Source organism: Lissotriton helveticus, chromosome 2_1, assembly GCF_964261635.1.
Source record: "Lissotriton helveticus chromosome 2_1, aLisHel1.1, whole genome shotgun sequence".
Classification (NCBI taxonomy): Eukaryota; Metazoa; Chordata; class Amphibia; order Caudata; family Salamandridae; genus Lissotriton; species Lissotriton helveticus.
Window position 1 is genome coordinate 1066546580 of NC_136059.1, and position 14865 is coordinate 1066561444.

Sequence of the window (14865 nt, forward strand, 5' to 3'; positions counted from 1 at the left end):
TTGCAAAAGGATTGAGAGCAGTCCTTGAGAGAATTGGAAGTGACTGAAGTTAATTTTGAAATGACTGCGAACAGTTCTTTAGAACAATTACTAGCTGCTTCAATCTTTTGGTAAGGTATGTTGTTTTTTCCTTACGGATTTGTGCTCTGTACACAGCTAAGCAGTTTTTGTACTTGACGTTTTCTCGTTCGCAGTAGGCAAAACACCATTTTTCTTCTTGCCTTCTACACCTCTGCTTGAGGGTCCTAAGGTCCTCTGCGAACCAGGGAGCTGATAGATTATTTGTTTTATCTGGGATCTTTTAACTGAAGCTAGGGACAGGGACACAGCTTCCAGCCACGTAATATATTGCAGGGCTGCTGCTTCTGGATCATCCGAGATAGTGGGACAGGAATTTGTAAGCCGTGATAAAAACATGTTGGCTTGAATTTTGTGCCATGCACGAGATTTCGTCCTTACTGGATGGGCAGGGGGCTCTGGACAAGCTTGTGTATAATGTCACTCAAAAAGAACGACTCTATGGTCAGTCCAGGATATAGGCACAGTTTTTATCTAGTCTAAAGCAGCATTGTTTGAAAAGATCCCATCAAGGGTGTGGCCCGCTCCATGGGTAGGACCTGCTACCAATTGCAACAAACCAAAAGCTGACATTGTGGACAGGAAGAAAAAAATATCAGGATCATCTAATGCCTGCAAATGCAAGTTAAAATCACCCAGTACTATGTGATTGCTAGAGAGAATATCTGCTTCTAATAAATTGCTTATCTCTTGTGAGAAGAAGGCCTGTGACCCTGGGGGCCGATAAAGAAGGATCCCTTTTAGGACCTCCTTTTTTGACACTTCGACCTGAAAAGACACTACTTCACAATTTGAAGAGGGCAAAGATGAACATTGAACTAACAAATCAGATCGGTGGATGATGGCTTTACCACTGCTTCGTTTACCAGGATGCTCTAATCTGTAAATCGAGAAGCCCTGTGAAATAGTTGCCAAGCGCTTATAGGTGTCCAAAAAAATATTGAATTCTAAACAGTGTTTTTTCAGTGATCTAGCATTAATGTATGGTTCAACATGGCACTATGAGAGGAGCCTCAGTATATAGACCTCCGGGCCTGAAAAACGACATTGTCCATAAATTACTCGAGTCCATTGCCCCTCACGCCTTGGCTGCCGATGTTTTCCTTTTAATAGGTGGTTTTAATTATCATTGAGAGATTTTTTCCGATCTAGATAAAAAAATCAGTTAATCACCAATATGAGCACCCTAGGATTAACTCAAATGGTGATTGGCCCTACCCATGTTGCGGGCCATACGCTCAATTTATTATTCACTGATGCCACAAACATCATAGTAAAACCTCCATCCCCTTACTATGGTCAGACCATGACATATTAAAGTTCACAATTCCAACTCTGACCATTGCAAATGAGATTAGGAGTAAGATTCCATGGAGAAGATCATGGCGGAAAGTCACTCCTACATCCTTTTCAGCTCATTTCAACCTCCCTCCACAGTGTCAAGAGGAGAACATTGATCAGGCATCCTCCCTTTTTTGAGGGAGAAATAACAACCACACTAAATCAGATCGCTCCTCTTACTAAGATTAAAATAAAACCTAGTGCTGCCCCTTGGTTCACAGAGCAAATAAAAACATGAAAGGCCTCCTGCAGGACCGCAGAACGTAAATGGAGGAAAAGTAAAGCCCAAATTGACCGCAAGAGCTATAAAAATGGCCATCATAGTTATATGGAAAATATCAGGCAAAGTAAAAAAAAACCATTCCTCCTAAACTGAATCGAAAAAGCGGCAAATTCCAATAAAGATCTTTATAACTTTTTAAAGGAATTTACTATGCTCCCTGTTCAGTTAGGTGTTCCTGTCTCACAGGACTAGGCGGAATCTCTTTCTAAATTCTTCGAAGAAAGAATTATCACTATTCACAGTTCCTTTCCTTCACATCAATATTTGAATACTCAGGAAAAACACCATACTTCCTCCGCTGGCCTCTTCCCACTCTTAGAGGAATTTTCCCAATACAACTCTGAGGAAGTGGCCAAGGCCATGGAAAAAATTAAATCAGGCTCACCAGTCGATCCTGTGTCACCTCGTTTTCGGTCTAAAATTCCTCCGGTGCTTCTGGGCAGTATCACAAGTCTATTTAATAGGTCACTGGCAAGATCAGTGGTCCCAAAGATATGGAAAGCAGCCAGAGTCAGACCAATTCTAAACAAATCTACTGCAGACCCAAACGTTTAACCAACTATCGTCCAATCTCGCTGCTCCCTTACTTCGGGAAGGTACTCGAGTCACTGGTTAACTGGCAGCTCATAGACCATCTCGAGAGTCATGGTTTACTCGATCCTTCACAGTCCGGTTTCAGGCCGCCCATAGTACTGAAACGGCGCTGGTAGAAGTCACTGACATCATCGGACTAGCATTGGATATAGAGCAGTCATCTATTCTCATCCTTCTGGACCTACCAGCAGCTTTTGACACCATATCCCATAGCATTCTTGAATAACGGCTCTGGGATATTGGTGTCAGGGAGAAGGCCCTGAAATGGTTTAAAAGTTATCTAACAGATCGAGTCACTGCAGTACAGATTGGCGATTTGTTTCATGTAGTAGGCCTGTTAAGATAGGAGTGCCACACGGCTCAATTTTGAACCCTACGCTATTTAATCTTTATATGACCCTCTGTCCACGGTGATCAGATCATACGGCTTTGACATAGTGTCATATGCCAATGATACTCAGATTCTGATCATCCTTGGTCCTAACCCTGTGAAGACAAAATCACGTTTTAAGAATTGTATATCTCACATAAATAGATGGATGAACATCAACAATTTACAATGAAACTGAAGCAAGACCGAGATTGTACTTTTTGGTAAGGCTCATGAGCACTGGTCTGACTGGTGGCCTCCAAATCTCGGTCCTTGCCCACCCCCAAAGCAGACAGTGAGGAACTTAGGAATTCAAATTGATAATCAATTATCAATGAAAAACAGGTCAACCATATGATTGGCTCCTGTTTTGGCACTATGCGCAATTTGCGCAAAGTGTTTAGGTGGATCCCGCTAGAAGCCAGGAAACCACTGGTACAGGGACTGATTATCAGCCGTATGGATTACGGCAACACTCTGCTGTCTGAAATAAATGTAGACCTCCTTTCCAAACTTCAGGTACTGCTAAATACAGCAGCCAGGCTGGTGCTGAATCTTCCATCAGGAACCCCCTCAGCGCCCAGCCTTAGACATCTTCACTGGTTGCTAGTAAGGAAGAGAACCTGTTTCAAGATCTTATGCCTAACACATAAAAACATGTATGGCAGAGGTCCGGGCTACTGGAAAAAAAACTCAGCTGGTACCAGCCAAGCAGGCCCTTAAGATAGTGTAACAAATCCCTCCCCACTCCGCTCAGAGTACGTATTGTCAGAAACGGGGGTCGTGCTTTTACCTTTCTTGCCCCCACTCTGGGGAACAAACTGCCTTTATACCTGCGTATCACATCTGACCATAACCATTTCTGCCAGCATCTAAAAGCATAGCTGTTCGAACATTAGCTCTGTCCCTCTTAGGCTGACTACCCAGGAGCCGTCCACCAGCGCCATGCTTCAGGTGATGTGTGCGCTAAATGAATGTTTTTGATTTGATTTGAATGAGTGCACACTGTATCGCTCTACATCACTGTAAAATGTAGTCGGGTGAAGGGAAGCGTGACAGGAGATGCAGTATTAGTATTAGCACCTGAGATGTTAAAATAAAGGCTACAGGCAGTACATAAAGTTTTATGCCCAGCGCTGAGATCTGAGAGATCAAAGAATACATAGTCAAGATTTTTATCTTTGCGGTTAATCTCCTTTAGGAAGCCAGCCGAGTAGGAGAGTGTAGGCTTCGAATCTCGCACCCGGCTGGCGCTGTGAACTATCCGTGTTCAGACGGGCTTGCCTTTGGCGCGGATGCGCAATGCACTGCTTTAAGTAGTCATCCATCCCCCAAAGGGCGGGACCAGAGGCATGGCTTGTTCGCGCAACTAGCCGAAGTTATAACTAACTTTTGAAGAACCATTCTTCCAACTTGATAGGGATAGGGTGGTTCTGTGTACCAACCCAAAACTTTTCCGAAAGATAGTGTCCCCTTTCCACATTACCAATCAGGTGAACTACCTGTTTTGCTTTCTCTGCCAGATTCCATAGCAGAAATGGCTCTTCATACGTTAGATGTTAAAAGAACATTAATGTATTATATTGACAGTATAAAAGATTTTCGCAAAACAACTTTGTTGCATTTGCTCCTCCTCATAAAGGAAAATCCATTTCAAAATTGGGCATTTCTAGCTGGATCGTTAAATGCATCCAAACATGATATCTCAAAGGCAAAATAACTTAGTCTATACCCCCTAGAGTGCACACTGCTCATAAAATAGGGTCATCTATGGCTTTCTTAGGCCACATTCCCATAGCTGACATAGCTGTGTCCATTGAAGCCAGGGAAGACAGTGAAGTCGGTCGCAGGTGTGGACGAAAGCGAGGGGGGTCACGAAGAGCCGGGAGGAGCCGCGAAAGAGGCGCGAGGAGCCGGGAGGAGCCGCGAGGCGCTGCGGAGCGGGGGCGGAACAGCAGGGCTGAGCAGCGGCCCCCAGGACCCGGCTCCTGGCACCCGGCACCTGGCTTCCACAGCACCTGCGAACAGCGCACCCAGCGCAGCGGGAGAGGACAGAGAGGCGAGATGAGCAAGAGGCGAAGGCAGGTGGGGAGAGAGGTGAAAGCCCCTGCCCCCGCCCGCCGTGCCTCGCTGTCCATTGCCTGATACCTATCGTTGCTCATTGAAGGAGGCAGTGTGAGCAGAGCAGGGAACGCGGATGAAGGCAGGAGGCAGTTAAAAGCCGAAAGCCTGCTGTGGGAACGCGATATAGAAACACTGAAAAACTTGCAACAGCCTAGCAGCATCAAACACGAAAGCAGCTGATGCAAGTGAACGCTGCCGCTGTTCGATCTTTAAGGCAGTTTACCATCTGAATAAAACGTCTGAATGAAACCAAGCCTGTGATAAGTCAGTGATAAACTTTGAAAAGCTTGTGAAAAACTCGCGGCTGGAGCGCCCAAAAGACAATCTCCACGAGGTATTGCTGTGCTGCGCTGTGCATTGTGGGACTTGCAGTGCAGGAGCGCTCGGGGGCTTGCAGAATTGGTGCCCCGCTGTGGGATTGCTGTGCTGCGCAGTGCATTGTGGGACTTGCAGTGCAGGAGTGTCCGGGGGTGGCAGTATTGGTGCCCAGCCAAGCGTAGCAGCGAGCAAGATCCAGCAATCAGTGAGCAGAAGGGAGAGACAAGGAGATAAGGAGCTCTGGTGGCAAGGAGGGGCGAAAAAGGTGCACCCCGCGCGCATCCAGCGCGCAACCCCGTCCAGACGGAAGGCGGGTACTGGCAGCCTTTGCCCGGTGTTCGGCACCCGGTGCTCAGTACCTAGTACCCGGCATTGAACATTGAGCACTGAGCTCCAAGCGGAGAGAGGCAAATAATAAGCGCGGGCAAACGGTGAGAGTCCTACGCGCACAGGAGACGCCTCAGACCGCCCCTGTAAGTCCAGTGGATCAAGAGACTGCGAGCGCGGCTGCCGTTAGAGGCAGCTGCGAAGTAAGAGCCCAGGGGTGGTGGCCTAGGCTGGTCTGACTAGGTCCGACTTTGTTGGCGGCCCCCCCCCTGTGCACCCCGCTCGCTCCAGCCAGCCCATCATTGGCCCCCTACAGAAGGGCGCAGACGCCGGGGTAACGTCTAACCGGCGGTCATTGAATCTCCGCAGCGACTACTTTGCAATAGGAAAAAAGTGACAGCCAAAACAGGGAAAAACAATGAGGACCAGAAATTCGTCCTTACTGCAGGCACAGGAAATACCGCGACCACACAGAACTGCCAGGAGACGGAAGGCAAAACTTTTCTACCCTCCAGGGGTGGGTGGGCTTTACTCCGGACCTGGGCTGTCGGAGGGGGGAACCCCGGGAACACCTGGAGCCACTGGTGCAACGCCAACATCACCAGGAATACGTGGGGCAAATACCCCTCTAGGAAACAGAGACATAAGAAGTTTCCTTTATTCCCACGGCCACAACTCCAGCTGCACCAATCAGACCTTTAAGCTGCATCCAGCCCAACAAAGCCATAGATGACAGCCTACCCCCCAGTCCCACGGCCTCACGGGATCTAGGAAGGCCCCTATCACCAATAATAATCACGCTACAGGGTGGTATAACTCTTAAGCCAGAGGCCCCGGGGGGGTCGAACAACTCCTTTACACCATTCACCTGAAGATATCCACCTTAACGCGATCCTAAATGGGCCCCAGGCGGCTGACACATTGATCAGCACATGTAGCGCAACGCCGGCAACTGGGGAGCACACGCCTGTTGCAACCAGTCACACACATGAAAGTCATGAAGGAGGAGGCATTACAGAAATACAGACCCGGCACCTGCCACCTTTGAACTTGATGATCCTGTCACCTTCTGCAACGACCAGAAGCTCGGACAGAGGGGAGAGCTCGCCGATGGCCACACCATTGAACTTGATGTACCATAGAACCTGTGAACAAGATAAAACGACTCCGTTACCACCTCCGATGAGCAGAAGATCGGATAGGGGGGAGAGCTCCCCAGTGATCTCAGACCACCTAGTTCTGATCAACGAGACACTCATCTCTATGACGGGTGCGGCAATAATGCACGCTGACAAGCTCGATGTCCAGATAAATATATTACAAACTGTCGCAAACCTAATATCTGGAATTGACTGTAAACTGGACCATCTGAATTCCCTGATTCGTAGAGCACAGGACAGCACACACTTCAAGCCCGAGTTATGTAGTTGCAGCCCTATCTTGAATAATTTAGGAAAACTCCCGGCTATCATGACCACATTAGTTGAGGACCTCAAGAACGAACTCGGCAAGATTAAGGACCCGACCCCTCAGGAACCAACCCCCCCATCCTCCAAAAACAGAAGGCTCAAGAAATCTAGCAAACCATTCGACACAGAACAACAAAGAAGTTAAAACCGCCTGAGAGGCGCCACTACCCACGCTCAACATGAGCAGGCCAGATGTTACCACGATCAAAACACAATCACGAGCCCCAGCTCATTACCACACTAACCAGCCCAGATGTCCATAACCCTATCTAGGAAAAATAAGAAAAAATTTAAAAAACTTAACAAGGCAAACAGAAATAAATCTCTCGCTCCCAGAACCATCCGGGAATGGCTACGGCCTGAGAATGAGATGCCCGCTCATAATGCGAACCAGGAATTGATCAATCTGGGAGCAACCGTCAAAATACTGGAAACAATTGAGCCAAACGTCGAAACACTCAGCCCTCCAACCTTGCAATAATCCCACTCGCAACCTCACAGCCAGTTTTAACAGCATTACACCTAAATCAAGCAAAGGACCCCTACAGCCAAAGCACAGCCGAAGCAACTCAAGCAAACTCAAAAAGACACGACCCTCAGGTCGCTGCCCTATCAATGTTCATGAAGGGCTGCGCTTCGCACACGCCTTTGACTGTCAAAGACCTCAAGGAAATTGAAAAGGCGCCATTAACCATAAGCGTATCCAGCCGGTCACAGATGGAGGCCCACCGGCGGCAAATGGGGTCAGCGGGGTTAAACAGGCACGCAAACGACAGTCAATTGGACACAGTACAAACATCAGAAACAGGAGGCCATGGGGCGGACTCAGCCTGCAGAACAACCCACCCCCAGGACCGCAAGATAACGCTGTATCCTGACTACGTCTCCCAGGGGCCGTGGGACATTCTAAATCGTAGCAACTTATTAAAACTTTTTGCAAACATCCCAGGGCTGGAGGGGACTAACACCACAGACATCGAAACTATCTCCTTCCTCCCGCCAGATGCGGAGGAGAAAAACGAACCCACGGAGTTAACCTTCGTGAGCCCGCACATGGCCGAGGCCCTGAAAAGCCAGCACAAGCTATTGGAAAGTTGGGGCATTAAAATAAAACCCATGTGCACCAAAAAATACCCACTTCTTTTAAAAACTCAATCTGCACACTCCCTGATGGGAAACATTGATCAGCGAACTGGAGGGAACCCATGCATGCATGCCCATTCCAACGATGCGCCTCACGCGGCGCCCATCCTCCAGGGGTCCAAAGGCGCAACAAATACTGGTCCAACCATCAGCACCCCAATCAAAATAACAACCAATACGAATCAGGGCACACGCATATGCGCAACCTTGGGACGCGCAAGTAAAGACTGGTCCTGGCTGTCGCGAGCTTTAAACTCCAGATCCTAACACAGCCACGACACTCCAAGTCACCCCTCAGCAAAAGGGTCATCGTCCAACAAAATCTCCCAGACAGATACAACCGTCGGCTTGCCTGAAAATCATGACCTGGAATGTCGCAGGGCTTAGAAGGCTGCTTCTCAACAAAAATGCCGTGACATTCATGGAAGAGGCAGATATCATCTGCATACAAGAATCCTGGCAGCTCCACCCGCTCTCATTAAGAGGATACGCAGAATACGGAAAACCTGCAAAAAAGCTTAACATATTCGGAAGACCGTCGGGGGGGATATGTGTCTACATAAAGCACTCACTCAGCCTGGAATTCGTGGCAATCCCCAATCTTCCAGACAATCTCCAGGCAGGCATCCTGAAAGGCTGCCGCCTGTCAAATGGCCACTTTTCGCTCTTATTAATCAACCTCTACTATAACTCACATGGGCCCATACCCAATCTGGCCACGCTGACAACCCTCCTCGAGTCCTTACTGCTCCAACATCCGGGCTTGGAATGCATCATTCTTGGCGACTTCAATACTCACAATATAGGGATATCAACCACACGACGCCTTCAACCTGGGGCCACCATCGCCCTGAATGACCTACTAACAACTTTCAAACTGGCGACAGCGCACTCGGTCCTCCTAAATCTCAGTCCAGGGTCCTTTGTTGGTCCCACATACAATAACCAAACAACGATTGATTACATTATCCTCAGCGAAAAACTACAACCTCTCATGTCAAATTTCACAGTACACCCGCGAAGCGATAGCGATCACGCTCCTTTAACCATCACATTGAATCTCATAGCGGACTCTCGCCACAGGCTCGAACACATTGGTGCATCTAACGGCGAAGAACTGATAAAACTGCCCAGAAGAATTAAATGGGCACAGACCTCCATTACATCTTTTAACAACTGGGCTAACCAGTGGCCAGGCTGGCCACCGAACGAACAAAACATGGGCGCAATAGCCACCTGGAATGCCACCACTGGAACCTTGGCTGCAGTCCTTCGTGGAACCTCAAACAATACAACTAATAGGGCCTCCCCTCTCACCTATGGACACAAGGCGGAACTTAAAATCAGCGCTAAACAACTGAGCAAGAAACGTAAACTCTTCTACAAACATGGCTCAAGCATAATGAAGAAACAACTTCAAGAGGCCAGTAAAAGTCACTCTAAGAAGGTGTGGGAGGCGAAACGAGATCACTGCCAAGCACAATGGTTGAAAATCTTTGACTTGCTGAGCCCAGGAAAATCGCAGGAGTTTTGGCACTACCTAAGCACCCTCGGACGGTGTACAAACCATAGAGAAAACTCCCTCGAGGCACCCACTTGGGTCGCCCATGTAAAATCCCTCTACATTGAAACCGGGACTGACACCGAGCAAAATGCAACAATTGAGGTGGGAGCCGACTCAGATCCAATCATCGAGATGACTGCCCCGCCGGGAAGATTGGTGGTGTCCAAAATCCTAAAAAACATCAGACAGAATGGTGCCCCGGGGCCCAATGGCCTCCCCGGACACTTATTCAAGGCAAACATCGACTTCTGGTCAAAGACCTTGACCTACTTGTACAATGAATGCTGGCTCCTGGGTGATGTCCCTGACTCATGGAGAGGCTCGCTCCTACAGCCCATCCACAAAAAGGGCCCTAAATCTGAACCATCAAACTATCGCCTGATCGCCCTGCTGGACATTGAGGGAAAAGCTTACGCCAGTGCAATCTTGAGGGACCTCACAGACTGGACGAACGCTGAAGGTCTCCTCCCATTTTGTCAAACTGGATTCAGACCAGGGTCCTCCACAGTCGATAACATCACTGCACTCTCTTATTTGGTCCACCATGCTCGGGCACCCAAAAGCCTCCCCTTATTCGCCTGCTTTATTGACTACTCGGCGGCGTTCGACGGGGTAGATCGTGCTATCCTGTGGAGAAAGTTGGCCCAATGGAACATCAACCCAGCCCTGTTGAGGGCGATCAAATCCTTGTATCATAATACGTGGGTAAGAATCAAACTCTCGAGGGACCACGCATCCACAAAGATCAACACGGATCGTGGCCTAAAACAAGGGTGTGTGCTAGCCCCAATGCTATTTAATTTATACACAGCGGACATGGAGAGGGCCTTGTCTGGGGCGGCTCTGCTTATTCCAAAGATCGGCGGGACAAAAATCCACTTTATGCAATACGCCGACGACTTGGTGCTCTTGGACCATACAAGAACTGGGCTACAAAAGGCGCTGACTGCACTGGCCACATACAATGAGAAAAATAAGCTTGTAGCAAATTCATCCAAGTCCAAAATTATTATCTTTGGAAAGTACCCAAAGAAAAAAACTGTAAAATGGAGGCTTGGCCACCTTCTGCTGGAAAGTACTCAGTGGTACACGTACTTGGGAATTTGCTTTCAGGAGTCAGGGCTCTCAAGCGCGCACCTAAAGATCATCCAAGGTAAAGGCAAAACCATAACTTACGCTATCTGCAAGCTGCACGCCTCCTTATACAGCCCGTCCACACTGGCCATCCAACGAGTACTCAAAGCAAAATTAATGCCGGCCCTAAATTATGCTCTTCAAGCATTTCCAGGCAAACTGCATAAAGAACTAGAAAAAATCCATTGCAGAGCCTACAAGACTATTTCAACTTCAGAGGTGTACCAGAAACACTCTCGTCCGCCTGGAGTTCTCACTTAATCAGCAATACCTGGAAGAGATGGCCGCTCTAAGTAAATATTACTTCTTAACAACGACGGCAAAGGAGAACACTCTCAAGGCAACGCTGAATTGCATCTTCAGAGAACCAGGGAATCCCTGGTCTGCCACTCTCAAGGCGGCGAAGGATCATCTCAATCTCGCCATTGAGTCTTGGAATCCAGAACATGTCAGCTATACTGCCATCAAACACTCCATCAAAAAACAAGTGCGGGCGCAGTCAAGAGAACTGGATCTGGAGTCGTTGGTAAAAAAAGATCTACACGAGTCCTTGTCTTTACCACATATCCTGCATAATCCCAAATACCATCTTAAGCAGGCCATGGGCCGCGCAGCCCTCCACAAGATCTTAGCGTATAGACTACACCCGCTGCCTCTTAAAGAACTATATGCCTTTGGCATGGCCGGCCTAGGTGTCCGGGAATGCAGGCTCTGCAGGTACAAACGTGAGTCATTGGCTCATCTACTATTCTGCTGCCCGGCCCTGCGCACGGCCCGCAGCCTCTACCTCAGGCCAATTCTAAGACAATCAGGAATCCGCACTGCGAAAGAGGCGACCATCTACCTTTATACCTTGACAACGGTGAAGCATATGGCCTCCTTCGGAAAGTTCATCTACCAGACACAAACTCTACTGAAGGCCACGGAGGGCCTCAGTCCATAGAGACCTTGTGGACTCATGCCTTAACATGATCCTCATGTTCCGCTATCCCGCCCCCTGGGCAGCACAAATTCCTTCGGTTTTAACTTTTGTAATTTTATAACCTTGTACTATGTTTTTAATGTAATGGTTTTGAGTAACCAAACAATAAAGAATTCATTCATTCCATAGCTGACTTTTGTAAAGCAGCTACATGGTCAACACCACACAAATTTACCAAGCACTATTGTGCGGATGTTCCAGCATGCCAACAAGCAAATGTAGGACAGGTGGTGCTACGTACACTTTTCCAAACAACTTCAATGCCCACAGGTTAGCCACTGCTTTAGGAGGGCACTGCTACACAGTCTATGCAAAACATGTATATTTACCGCCACACATAACTCAAACAGATTGTTATTACCCTGTAAGCATCTGTTCTTGGCTTGTAGTGCTGTAGATTAACATGCACCCACCCTCGTCCACGGCCACCTATGGTTATTGCAGTTCTTATCTATCATTTCATATGCATAGACATCTATATAGTTATACACTTACTTATACTCCATTCTCACCCTCTTGGGGAAAGCGGCAGTAAGGGCTCAACCTTGCAATGATTCTGTTCTTTTCTGCAAGGTCATACTTTCAGGTCACATCTAACTCTTCTTCATCCTCTGTTCGCCAAATGCCGTTTGGTTTCCCTCAGGGATCTTACTTGAGCCCCACTCTCTTTTATATCTACGTCCGCCCTTTGAAGTAAATAGTGAAGGCCTTCGCCATTACTGTTTTCCTATACCTAACAAATTGTTTTTTCTATGTCTACCCTGGAGGGCAAGAGTAGTAATAAGTTAAGGCCTTGTTTAGCTCCTGTAGTACACTGAATGGAACAAAACGGTCTGAAATTAAACAGGAACAAAACAGAAATTCTGGTGGTCGGTAATCAGCCTCAGGTGGTTGGCCAGAGGACCTGGGTCCAGTTCCCACTCCTAAACTGGCGGTTAAAGACCTGTGAGTGTGATTCTGGCTTGAGAGCAAACACACGGCGGACGCTCAGATCAATAAAGGGCCTGCAAGTTGTTTTTAGCTCCTTCAATGTCTGCATAAAAGTATTTGTCTTCTTCCCATTTCTGCCCAAAGGACTGTTGTTCAAGCCCTTATTATATTGTGTCTTGATTACGGAACTGTGCTCTTTTTTAGGAGCCCGAGGTTCTTGTTGAAGAGGATGCAGGTCGTTTAATGTGCAGCTGCCAGACTCCTGTGTTTCGTCCCTCGGCTTGTTTCAGTCTCCACTCACTTGCATCAACTCCATTGGGCGCGTGTTAAATGTATAGCGCTCTGCTTCAGGTGCAAAGCCATGACTCGGACTGCCCCTAAATATCTTAACAGCCTTATATCTCCTCATGTTCCTAAAAGACCTCTGCATGAAGGGTTGCTGGGTCTTGATGCAACCTATCGAGTCAAGTTGGTCAGATTAGCAGGGCCTTCTTTTAAGGAATGCGCCGCCACTTGGTTTAAGATTATGTACTTCTTTGGAGCGCTTTTGGAAGCAGTTAAAAGACGTGGCTATTTTAGAACTGGCCTACTTTATTTAGTCTGAAATCAAAGGAGGGGTAACCTCCCTGCAATCAAACCTCGTTTTTTGAAGGGCAGGCCTATTCTTTTAGGAGACTCTCAGCTACACATTTCTACGTGCCGTGCTTCGAGTCCACAAGTTGCCTGGTGGGTTCAACCCATTTAGTGGAGAAACACTTTGTCAGTACCTTATTATCAGTTTAGGAGCCCTGGAGAAAGGTTTTTTTTTTAGGTTTGCTTGTCTTTTTTTTCTTTTTTAAGAGAACAGCTTTTGCATCGATAAAAAACAAGAATGGTACATATCCGGAGAGTGGAATAGTCCCAGGCGCATCACCTCACCACAGCAGTAGGGTCAGTTACCTGCGGACACCTGTGCAGACTCCCCGTGCACTCATATTTCTATCCGTCTCGAAACGAACTGCTCCCTTTCTGATGCCTTACCATGGAATTCATGAGTAATAGTTACTCTACTTTCCCACGTGCCTACTCGATTTCATTTGAGCAATGAATTGCCATTTCCTATTAGAATTAATGAATCTCCTGAAACAGTTTATTTAATCTTTCTGTTCGAAAATCGAATCAAAATACTATTAGAACAGGTTATGGGACCTTTCATTCACAGCATTCAAATACCTTCCACCTAGCTCTTACTACTCTAAATGTGTGGATTTATACTGACATCCACACTGGAATGCTACAATTAAGGACAGGTAAGTAAGATTTTGTTTATTCCATAGCTTTCCAGCTTATTTATTCAGTTCTAAATTTGAAAATAAAATGGTTAATTTGTATTTGCAGGTATTGCACCCCAAGATACATGGATTATGAAGATTTGGAACGCAAATACTGGAAGAATTTAACATTTGTAGCTCCAATATATGGGGCAGATGTGAATGGGAGCCTGTATGATGAAGTAAGCTTTCTCCTGCTGTACATGTTCTACTGTTCAGTGTAATAATTGATTATCTGCACACCCAGAAATATCAGAAAAAAACCTGCATGGGTAACTCATCTCGTAGATCACCTCTGCTCTTATCAGTTTGGTTCTTTGAAGAAATGGCAATTTTATATCCGGTTCGAGGAGCCCAGAATTAGAAGTTGGGCCATATATTTTTTTCTTTAATACGTTTCTTCTAGCATTCTCTTTTGACACCATACGACTCTTATCTTCAAATGGCATTCCGTGAGTGTTGCTTCTTGCTTTATTTTGCACTGGGAAGCAGTTATTTATTGCTGTGCTGTACATATCCTGCCATCTAGTGGTTTGGTTAAGAAGTGCAGGTGGTTTTCTCCCAGAATATTTCCGACAGTGTCCGCAATTACACTTTAGTTCGAAAGCGGACAAGAGAGCAAACAGACATCTCACAGTGGCTGTTGGTGGATTTTGATTGGGAATCAATACCTATTTCTAAGGGAATTGAGCGTGGAGAAGCGAGGGACATCGATTTCCTCTTCAGCAATTCAGAGGGGTTCTCTCCCCAGAACTAGCTTTGTAAAAACAGGACCACCTTGTGCATTTTATAGACCAGTTTTCAAATGAAATGGTTCTGAATAAACTATTGTAATACTTTTGTGGTGCACATCATACTCGTGTTGAAGCCCATTCTCAAAAACGCATAGAAAACAAGT

General features: G+C 46.9%; 1 protein-coding gene across 3 annotated transcripts in view; it reads left to right on the forward strand.

The window, feature by feature from the left end:
• LOC144818446 (lysine-specific demethylase 4C-like) overlaps positions 1-14865 on the forward strand; it is a 1795190-nt gene that overhangs the window by 236506 nt on the left and 1543819 nt on the right. For all 3 annotated transcript variants that reach the window (XM_078675868.1, XM_078675869.1, XM_078675870.1), the window contains exon 4: positions 14035-14149. In XM_078675868.1, the coding sequence (XP_078531994.1) occupies positions 14035-14149 (115 nt within the window). The remainder of the gene's footprint in view (positions 1-14034; positions 14150-14865) is intronic.